Source organism: Canis lupus, chromosome 37 (genome assembly GCF_003254725.2).
Source record: "Canis lupus dingo isolate Sandy chromosome 37, ASM325472v2, whole genome shotgun sequence".
NCBI lineage: Eukaryota > Metazoa > Chordata > Mammalia > Carnivora > Canidae > Canis > Canis lupus.
The window spans coordinates 9,476,952-9,487,913 of NC_064279.1; the positions used below are offsets into that span (position 1 = coordinate 9,476,952).

General features: G+C 40.9%; 1 protein-coding gene across 3 annotated transcripts; it reads left to right on the forward strand.

Annotated features, from left to right (window-relative positions):
* The first annotated feature begins 60 nt into the window (after positions 1-60).
* Positions 61-10,261, forward strand: MAIP1 (matrix AAA peptidase interacting protein 1). Of its 3 annotated transcripts, none has more exons than XR_004812388.2 (5): positions 61-622; positions 6,181-6,252; positions 6,660-6,786; positions 7,974-8,075; positions 9,872-10,261. XR_004812388.2 is itself a non-coding variant. In XM_025441988.3 (5 exons), the coding sequence occupies exons 1-5, from the start codon at positions 173-175 to the stop codon at positions 9,948-9,950; spliced, it is 876 nt and encodes a 291-aa protein (XP_025297773.1). In that variant the 5' UTR covers positions 110-172; the 3' UTR covers positions 9,951-10,261. The 3 variants fall into 3 exon arrangements, 1 of the variants encoding a protein (XP_025297773.1); XR_004812390.2 differs by lacking the exon at positions 7,974-8,075 and adding an exon at positions 8,113-8,266; XM_025441988.3 differs by having other exon boundaries at positions 110-622; positions 7,928-8,075.
* The last annotated feature ends 701 nt before the right edge of the window (positions 10,262-10,962 follow it).

A 10,962-nucleotide genomic window follows, 5' to 3' on the forward strand; every position in this document is an offset into this window, starting at 1 on the left:
CGCTGAGGACGCGGAGGCCTCTCGGTGAGACCCGGAGCGGGGCTGACTCGCCAGAGGCGGCGGCAGCAGCAGGCAGCCCCGCTTTATCGCTAGGCTCCTCCGGAAGCCGCTCGGCTGGTTTCCCGCCGACGTCCATTCGGCGCAGCACAGACAGGAAATGGGGTGAGAAGTCATGAAAATGGCGCTGGCCGTCCGCCTGCGGCCCCGCTTGCTGCTCTCGCTGCCGCCGCTGCCGGGCGGGTCCGCCGGCCCCCGGGCCCCCGGGGGAGCCGACGTGAGGCCACCGTTGGCTGGACTTTGTTGCTTCTGTCGCCGCCGCCTCGGCTCCGGAGCGGCCCCGCTTCCTCGCGGGGCCGGGGCCTCGGCGCTGCTCGCTCGGGGCCCGCCGCGTCCGCTGCTCAGCCCCCCGGGCCCGCGCGCGGCCCTCTCCGCCTTCCCCGCCGACGCCCGGCGCACCTACAGCGCCGAGGAGCCGCCCCAGCCGCGCCAGAAAACCAAGATGATCATCCTGGGATTCTCCAACCCCATCAACTGGGTTCGGACTCGAATTTACGCCTTCCTAATCTGGGCCTATTTCGACCAGGAATTCAGCATCGCGGAATTCTCCGAGGGAGCGAAGCAGGTTGGTTTGCGGAGTTGGGGGTTGAGCTGTTAACACGCAAGAAGGAAAAAAAAAGGGGGGGGGGGTCCAGCGATGCGTTTTCTGCAGTTAATCCGGCGGGGGGGCGGTTAGGGACCCAGACGCGGAGCCCGAGGCTCCTTCTGGGGCTTCATTCATTTCAGCTTCTGTTGATGCTTCGCAAGGTCGCCGAGGAGCGCGGGGTCCGGTTGGGACCGCCTGGGTGGAGCCCCCCGGTTTCTTTTTCCGTCCTACAGGTTTTGAATCCGATAGAAATGGATGCGATTCAAAGCCCATCTCTGCCACTCAAAAGCTACCCCGGCTTCAATCGTTCCTGAACGCGATTCTTCCTCTACACGGTCGAGGAGGCGGTGCCTGGCGCCCAGTAGGCAGCGCGCAGACCTTTGCTGGATAAAGGAATGAGTAGTTAACGATTGTTTTTGCAAGAGTAAGACGGTGCAACGGTGTAATTTGGGGGAGAAAAACAGAACTTTCTCTTTTTTCCCCTTTTTAAAAAAATATTTATTTATTTACTTATTTATTCATTCATTCATTCATTCATTCATTCAGAGAGAGAGAGAGGCAGAGGGAGAAGCAGGCCCCATGCCGGGAGCCCGACGTGGGACTCGATCCGACGTGGGACTCGATCCCGGGTCTCTAGGGTCACGCCCCGGGCGGAAGGCGGCGCTAAACTGCTGAGCCACCGGGGCTGCCCCTTTTTTCTTTTTTTAAAGATTTTATTTATTCATGGAGACATACACAGAGAGACACACACACACAGAAACAGAGAGAGAGAGACAGAGACCCCGGCAGAGGGGGAAGCAGGCTCCATGCAGGGAGCCCGACGTGGGACTCCATCCCGGGTCTCCAGGGTCGCGGCCTGGGCCCAAGGCAGATGGTTAACCACTGAGCCACCCAGGCTGCCCAAACAGATCTCTCTGTGAGCTCTTTGGTAGAGCTTCCTTGCCGGTGTCCCGACCCCCTCCCTAATCCTTCCCCCACAATACGCTTTAGAGAAGAACCTAGGGATAAGCAGTTTTCCCCTTTCAGAGAATTTGCTGAGACCAACTGGTGGCTGATAAGCGCACAGCACCCCGCACCCTGAGAAATAGCCTTTGGCGATTCATAGCCCTGACCTCCTGCCTATTGTGTCTCTTTCCAAGGGACTGATAATTCCCCAGCCTGACCCTTGCCACATAAGGGTCACTTTGGGTCCTGAGATTATTTACAGTTTTTTTTTTTTTTTTTATCTGTTGGTTTTTTTAAGATTTTATTTATCCATTCATGAAAGACACAGAGAGAGAGGGGCAGAGACACCGGCAGAGGGAGCCCAACGTGGGACTCGATTCCGGGTCTCCAGGATCACACCCTGGGTTGAGGGCAGGCGCTAAACCGCTGAGCCAGCTGGGCCGCCCTTTACGGATTGTGTGGGTCCAGGCATTTTTCTGGGAGGAAAGTCCCTCTATAAAAATTTGTTTTGGATCACCTAGAGAGTTGGTCATTCCCAAACGTTTCAGAAGTCCTAGTCTGCTTCCCAACTCAAAACTGTCGTATTGCTTAAACTTGTAGGTGCAACCATTTCACAGTACTGATCGTATGCTGATAGTGATATAGTCCTAATTTATTTCAGATTGTTTCTGTAAACACAGTCGTTTTTATATTTATTTGTACGATCTGTCAGTCCTAAGTTGTTTCCAACTTTGTATAATCAGTGTCGATGTTAACTCCTGGTTCCTGCTTCCTTGCGTCACCTCTTGACTGCTTTGTGTGTTTATAAGAAGATTAGAGAGCAAAGGGCAAGCTTGATTAATAGCATTATAAGAGGTAAATCTCCGCTTGTGTCAGTTCTCAAAGTCTTTTGTGCATGCAGAGGTCAGTTGGCACGATTCCACTGTCCGCCTCCGTACTCACCAATGATATGTGAGCTTGTCTACGTCATAGCATTACATAACTGTACCAGCTCATTTATGTGTCAGTAAGGAATGAAATCTTCTCGCCTCCATGGACAGGAATCAGGCCTTAGGCCCCATATCTTCTGAACAGAGAGGAACATGGAACACTTTTTAGCCACTCTGGTCCTATTTTAGCCCTCCTCCTTGCTTTTAAGTAGTATCTCCACCCCTTTATCAGCCAGTCTATAAACAGTTTTTGCCTCATCTGTCAGTTTTTGCTTTAACCATTTAACCATTGTGACTTTCAAAAGGAATGTGTCATCCATGGCGAATATTTACCAATTCCCTAAAGCCATTGATTACTTAACATACCCTTTTGTATCAGGCAAATCAGTTCATCAGCACCTAAGATTTAAGAGGACACAGCCGAAAAACCTTCTCCCTACTAGATTTCCTGATACAACTGTATCTTTCTTTGCATGGGTATAATTCTAGGGCTGGTGCAAAGACATTAGCTACTTCCATCTATTCACCTGGGCTCCACTCGCCCTTTCTCCTTAAGCTAACTTCCCAGCAATAAAATGTTATCTTGGGTTGTGAATATTAAGTTATCGTTAGATCATGTTCATTCAGATTTTTTTTTTAACCAGAGAATATGAAAACAAAAGTCTTTTTTTAAAACAAAAGATCATATTCACTTATTTGACCGAATGAGAGGGCACAAGCATGGGAGAGCAGCAGAGGGAGAGGGAGAAGCAGTCTTCTTCCTGAGCAGAGAGCCCCGTGTGGGGCTTGATCCCCAGACCCTGGGATCATGACCTGAGCCTAAGGCAGATGCTTAACTAATGGGACTACTCAGACACCCCCAGAAAGGCATCTTAAGGATCATCATTCTAGTCTGACAATCCTTTACAGATGATAAAACAATTGGCTCCAGGATGCATTATATGTACTGTCCTGTGACCCAGTCTACAAGCAGTGTTGGTCCTCTAGTCACTAGCAGTTGAGATAGTTAAGTACAGTCTAGTCAAGCTTTTATTCATTGCATGAGCCAGAGAAATAGGTGGTCCAGTGCTAACTAAGCTTTATTAGCTCCACAGACCCTGCTTTCCATTAATACGTACAAATAACATGATATATTCCCTATTACTGCCATTAAACCACATTAATCATATACTGTATGTTTTCCTATAATCTTGTTTGCAAGATTTAGCCTTTTCTATGAAAAAGAGGGCTATTTCCTAGAAGCCTCTCTAGGCTAGACACTCATGTGTCATCCAGGCCTCATTAGGGCAGCCTGCAACAGTCTGACACTCTGGAGTTAACGCAGACCCCATAGGTTAAGGGCTCAGTCCCAGAGACTGCCTCCACTTCAGATGCTACTCATAAGTATATCCATTTGGATATATGCATTTTCTCAATTTGACTGGCCAGTTATAAATTGGCCACATCGCCCTTCCTGAAGTTCGATAATTTGCTAGAACAGCTCATAGAACTTAGGAATGCAATTTACTTGGCTATTTCCAGTTTCTTAAAAAGGACACAATTCGGGAACGGCAAAATGGAAGAGATGTACAGAGAAGGGTGTGGAGCAGGGTATGGCGCTTCCATGCTTTCTGGGCACATCACTTTCCCAACACCTCCACGTGTTCACCAACCTGAAAGGTCTCCTAATCCCTTTGTGTAGGGTTTTTATTTAGGTTCCATTATGTAGGCATGATTGATAAATCACTGGCCATTGGTGATTAATTCAATCCCCAGCTCCTCTCCCCTCCCTGAAGTCTTGGGGTGGAGCTGAGAGTTCCAACCCTCTAATAACAAGCTTGGTTCTTCTGACAACAGTCACCTCATTAGCCTAAACTCAAGTATGTTGAAAGGGGCTTATTTTAGGAGCTCTGTGCCAGGAACCAGTAGGAAGAATAAATGTGTATATACAGCCTTATCACAATATCACACGATTGATATGTGCATATGATTGAGCTTCCCTATTACATAACACCATCAAACCACATTAATCATCTAGCGTTTATTTTCCCGTATCTTGCTTGCATGCGTTAGAGGGCTATTTCATAGAAGCCTCTTTGGGTTAGACAATCTTATATTATCAAAGCCTTGTCAGAGCAGCCTCCTAATGGTTTGTTAATATCTTATCAGATCATTTGTTCTGGTGGAATCTTTGATCACACAAACGTCATAGCTTGGCCAAACTAGAATGTAATGATTGAGTTTCACCATGATCACTATAGTCTTTGTTTCTTCTTACCTAAATACCACCCATCTTCCTCACATGAAGGCTTATTGACATATAATAGTGTCTCTGAACCCTCAGAACCTTTAACGTGTTTGTAAGGGGTCCTTAAATCCATTTAGCTATATGCATTTTCTCAGAATTCAACTCTATTATTGTCTAGTTTTCCAGGGCACATAACCAAATACCACAGTCTGGGTTACTTAAACTGCAGAACTTTATTTTCTCACAGTTCCGGAGTATAGAAGTCCAAGATCCAGGTATTGGCAGGTTTGGCTTCCTTCTCTCCTTTGCTTGCAAACGGCTGTCGTCTGTGTCCTCACATGGTTTTTTTCCCTCTGTGTGCACGTTCCCTGGGTGCTTTGTCAAAATTTCCTCTTATAAAGACACTAGTTAGATTGGATTAAGGCTCACCCTCAGCTTTTTTAATCACTTCTTTAAAGAGCCTTTCTCCAAATATAGTCATCTTCTGAGGTACTGGGAGTTAGGGTTTCAACATATGAATGTGGGGGAAACACTGCTCATCCCATCCTATCCCATCCTAAACAGTTACTGTCTGCCTGATATGTCTGCACATCCTTCTTGTCCTGCCAGTTATTAAGATTTCATCTTAGATCTTTCTTTAAGAGGCTCTCTCTGGTCCTCCCAGATTGGCCTAAGTGACTTTTCTGCTCAGGTCATCCTGTCCTTACCCATCATAATTCTTGAACTTGTCAGTTTACTCACTTCCCTTCTCATGTCATCTGAAAGCTCCTTAAAGATAAGTGGAGTCTTCTGCAGTTTCATTTCTCACTGCAAAGGATGTGGAGGATTGCAGTTCATTCCCCCCTACTTTAAAATGGGATTCTTCTACTTCAGAGTTGGTAACCACTGTATTAGACTGTATAACCTCATTATCTTTTTTCCCACTTTCTCAAACCTGCCTTACCAATCTTCATGAGGTTCAGATTGCAACCTAAATCTCTAGACTCCCAGTACAACCTAGATTGTACTGCTTCTCAAATTCTTTGTGGTCATGGTTAAGAGGAGGGTTTCATATTATAGTCATTACAGTGATAACAGTGATTACTTCATTATTTCAAAAGGAAATCTTTAGAAGGATTTTTATTTAGGAGCTAATGTGTACACACACAGCATCTTTTCCCAGGTCCTGAAAGTGGATACGTAATTGGCAATCAGCTCACCACTGTATATGGTAGGGGAAGTCCATACAAGAAGAGAAAAGCCAATCAATTTGAAGGAGTCATGCCTAACAATGATATCATAGTATTTGACATTATTTATTTATCATAAAATAGTCTTTGTGATACTAAGCTACTTAAATATGAGCATTGTACGTTGTATGGTATTTTGCATGGTGTTTTGCAATAACGATTACCAACCTCTTTCCATCCTTTTTTTTTTTTTTTTTTTTTTTTAAGGCTTTTGCTCATGTGTCCAAGTTACTGTCACAGTGTAAATTTGATCTGTTGGAAGAACTTGTGGCCAAAGAGGTAAAGTATACTTTTAATTTACTTTAAAAAATAAATATGTTATTCTCCTATGATAGAATGATGCTCATTACCCTTATCTATGCTTAAAAGTAGTATGTGTGCCATTAGCCAGTGTCCCTGTGTCTTTACTTTGGTACTTTGGATTATATAAAAGCACAGAATAGAATGACTTGCTACTTAAGGCATAAGTAACTATGTCTTTCATTTGTCTTTATCCTAAGTGTTCTATTCGGAATCAACTGTTGAACAATTTGATGCATTTCAGCCTTGCTTTTGAATATGAGTAAATATGGTAGTAAATTTTAAAATAGGCTTAGAAAAATTCCTACCATAAAGAATTCATCTGCTTTTTGAAAGGCATTTGAAAATTCAACAAGTGAACTATGGTTTGCTTTTTCCGTACTCAGGTGCTACATGTATTGAAGGAAAAGGTTACTTCACTACCTGACAACCATAAAAATGCCCTTGCTGCTGACATAGATGAAATTGTATACACATCGACAGGAGACATCTCCATTTACTATGATGAGAAAGGTAATGCTAAAGCATAGTCAACTTTAGATGATAAATAGTTGGCCAGATAAGCTAAACTAGTGGAGAGTCATGGAATAGGGGGGTTTGTTGGTACAAGCAGACTTCAGGGAAAATAATACATTCATTAAAGACCTGACTCTGGGAGAGTAGAGATAGGAGATAGTTACTTAAACCCTTGTATCTGGGACCATTGTCTACTATTATTTCATTCATAAGAGAGGGCATAGTCACTTAAGTTGATGAAAATTGTCTAAGGCAGCTATCATGTCTCAAATAGAAAATATCTGTGTTTCATATTTCTTAACCTGAAGGAAACAATTCAGCATTTTAAATGTCCAGCTGTATATTAAATAGGAGTAAGATGTGAAAGAAAAAATAAATAATATCGGTTAATGACTTTTTTGAAAATAAGACTAACTATGGAACTCCCAAATTGGATTTGTTTGGAGAGCATGAAAAAGGATGAAAGGAACTTTAGTCGTTGTCTGGCTCTTCTCGTCTAATGCATACCTTTTTCCCTATGCATCCCTATTCCTAAAAATCTATTGACTCATTTACTTGAGTCAATAGATTTGAGTTACAAATACTTGCAACTGTATCATGTGCCAGGCACACAGGAAATCTAGCCTTTGCTTACATATTTTCCAAGGCACTTCTGATATAGAGTCTTAAATAGTTAAACATTTTTCATATACATGTTAATTTGAAATATTTCTATAGGTACTTTTACTGATAAATATTATCTTCTCCCCTGATATTTCAAATTGCATCTCAGCACCATGATCATTAACTGATTGTATTTTATTTATTTATTTTTCATTAACTGATTTTAACACAGGACATTGTAATAATCATTAGGCACATAGCAGAGTGAATTAGGATAAATGGTACATGTTCAATAAATCATAACTATTCTTTCTGAGATGCAGAGAAAAAGCCAAATATGTCACAAACCCTAAGAGAACTCTCTAAAAATAAAAAGTATCAATATAAGTATCTTAAGTTAGAATAGAATAAGTACAAAAAATTATCTGTAACAACTGTGTAGCTGCTGCCAATTTCTAATTTTCATTGTGGATACATGGATGATAGATTTTTGTGATTTGTATTTGTATGTGTGTGTGTGTGTTTTTTTTCTAAGGAAGGAAGTTTGTTAACATCCTGATGTGCTTTTGGTATCTAACCAGTGCCAACATCCCCAGTGAAACTTTAAGTGGAGCCAGTGTATTCCAGGTTAAGTTGGGGGATCAGAACGTGGAAACTAAACAGCTTCTTAGTGCAAGTTATGAGTAAGTCTAATCTCATTTCATTGTTTCCTTTCTCTAGAAAATGGAAGGTAGTATGAAGGAAGTATGAAGGTATGAAAACTAAAGGGAGCTTTAGGAAGAAAAGGATTGAAATTTGACAAGTTATTTAAGAAGAGAGAAAGTCATAAAGACATACTGGACATGAAACAGAAGTGTTCAGAAATTAGAAAGAGGTAATATTGCTGAATTTAATTAAAAGGTATTTGAGCTGTCTTACTACATTATAAACCACTCCCAAACTCAGTCACTTCAGACAGCTGTTTATTTTCTCTGCTGTTTTACTGCTCAGAAATTTTGGAAAGACCCAGCTGTGAGGTTTTCTTTGCCTCGTCTGTCATCAACTAGGGTGGTGGGGCTGGAGGATTCATTTCCCCAGTGGCTTCATCACACACATGTACACCCCCTTGGTGCTCCTTGACGTCTCCACATAACGTCTCATTCTCCAAGGCCTCTCTTCATGGCTTGGGTTTGTGGTAGCTCAGGCTGTTCACATGTTTTACATGATCGTTGGCTAGACTAGTGAGGGGCTTTGCCTGGGATTGGAACATCATTTCCACCCTAGCCTACCTGTCAAAATAGTCCTAGGACCTGTGGTTGAAAGGGCATGGAGAGACTCCACCTTTTTATGGGCAATAGCAGGGTCACATTGCAGAAGAACATGTGGGATGGGGCATATGGTTATAGCCATTCCTGGAAAATAAAATCTGCTACAGTTGGCACATGGACCATCCCACTCTAGATGTTTATTGATCATTTCTTATCTACCAGGTACTCTGGTAGGAATTCAGATACAAAATTGAAGGGTTCCTGCATATGAGTAGGTACTATCTACTAGGTTAGAAACTGATTTAAAAGAGACACTGTCATGTACTTTTGTGCTAATAAGATTTGGAACAGCGAACCAATCGAGCCAGTCAGTGGAGAAATAATTATATATTTATTTAAAAGAGAGTATGTTACCAAAACTATATAAACTTGATTTAAATAACAAACAGCCCAAAAATGACCTAAGAAAGAAAATATATTGTTTCACTAAGGTAAAGGTATCTTATTTTTTTTCACTTTTCTTGAAGTGTGCTTTTTTCTTTTTATTGAATTTTGCTTTGTTATAGAAAATCTGAATCATCTCCTTTTCAAGACATTATTTATAATTAAATAACAATATGATCAATGCTCACCTCTGTTTTTTCTGATGTTCCCTACTAAAACTGTTATTTTCAAAATTGACCTAATGTCTATAAACCAAATTCCATTAAAGTACCCTTTTCATTACCATAGTCCCAATTTATTTTTCCTCACATTAATAAACATTTGTTATAGCTAGTATTTAATAGAATATTGAAGAACTGGCAGATGTTACAATGTATATCAGTTCATTAAAAATACTCATTTTAGTGGAGAATGTTCTAATTTTGTGAGGATATTTTTGACTGAATTGGTAAATAAAACTTTTTTGTTTTGATTTTATTTATTTATTAAGATTTTATTTATTTACTCATGAGAGACACAGAGAGAAGGCAGAGACATAGGCAGAGGGAGAAGCAGGCTCCTCGCAGGGAGCCTAGTGTGGGACTGGATCCCAGAACTCCAGGATCCCACCTTGGGCCGAAGGCAGACGCTCAACTGCTGAGCCAGGCGTCCCTTGATTTTTATTTATGATTAACCATTAGCTTGTTGCTAAAAACTGCCTCTATTGTACATTTGCAAATTATGTAATTTATCCAAGAAGTATTTGGATTAATGTTAAGATTCACATTATTTGTAATTTTTTTCCCTAGATTTCAGAGGGAGTTTACACAAGGAGTAAAGCCTGACTGGACCATTGCACGGATTGAACACTCAAAGTTATTAGAATGATCCTTCTTGGAAAAATCAGCTTATTGGACTTCTGGCAATTACTATGAAAAAATTAAGGAAAGTGATTTTTGGATGAGTTGATCTTCACTTAGTCAAGTCTGTGGCTTACTTTTGTATTATTTTGAAATATTCCTTGTAGTATACTGGCATGATACAATAAAGCATTTTCCACAGATTGTTATTACCTTCTATAAAAGAGATCAAAGTAAAAAAAACTGCAACAGCTCATTGTTGGTCTCATATTCAATATCATTTCTAATGTTAACTATACATAAAATAATTTTGTAGACAATAAAGTATTGAAAAAACTACACATTTCTAAATTAATAGCCCTTAAATATTTTATTTGTAGTTAATACATTTAAACTAATTCAAGTACATCTAAGATTTATTTTTAAAAATCAGTGCTGCTATTTGATTACTTCTGGTCACTAGCTAGATGAGAAGGATGAGATGGGATTACACTAGATTGGTCCCTGCAGAACCGAAGCTTACTACAGCACCAAGAGAAAAAAAATACAGCTACCGTTGTAGCCACCTATGGGATAATAACAAATCTTCTAACATACTTGTATCTGGATTCCTAGAAACTGGGGTAGGGAAGACAAAATATAAGAAATAGTATCTGAAATTTTTCCTAATTGATGAAAACTATAAACTCACAGATGCAAGAAATTGAATAAGCAGAGTGACACATAAAACCTCACTAAGGTATACCATAATCAAATTGTTGAAAACAATTGGAAAGCAGCTGAAGAAAACAAAGACACATTCCATACAGAGAATGACTGTATTTTTCTTTCCTCAAAGTGCAAATTAGAAACCTTGGTATAACATCTGTAAAGTGCTTAAAGAAAAAGCCTGTTGACCTAGAATTCTATATTCAGCAAAAATATCTTTCAGAAAAGGTGAGAAAAGATTTTTTTCAGACAGGGAAAAGATGAGTGAATTTTTTCTCCAGTAGACCTGTTTTATAAGAAATGTCAATGAACAGAATAGAGTTCAGAAATAA

Coding starts and splice junctions, on each gene's coding strand:
- MAIP1 (XM_025441988.3), top strand. CDS start 173: ATGAAAATGGCGCTGGCCGTCCGCCTGCGGCCCCGCTTGCTGCTCTCG. Junction 6,787..7,927: donor CATTTACTATGATGAGAAAG/GTAATGCTAAAG, acceptor TTTTTTTCTAAG/GAAGGAAGTTTGTTAACATC. Junction 8,076..9,871: donor CTTCTTAGTGCAAGTTATGA/GTAAGTCTAATC, acceptor TTTTTTCCCTAG/ATTTCAGAGGGAGTTTACAC.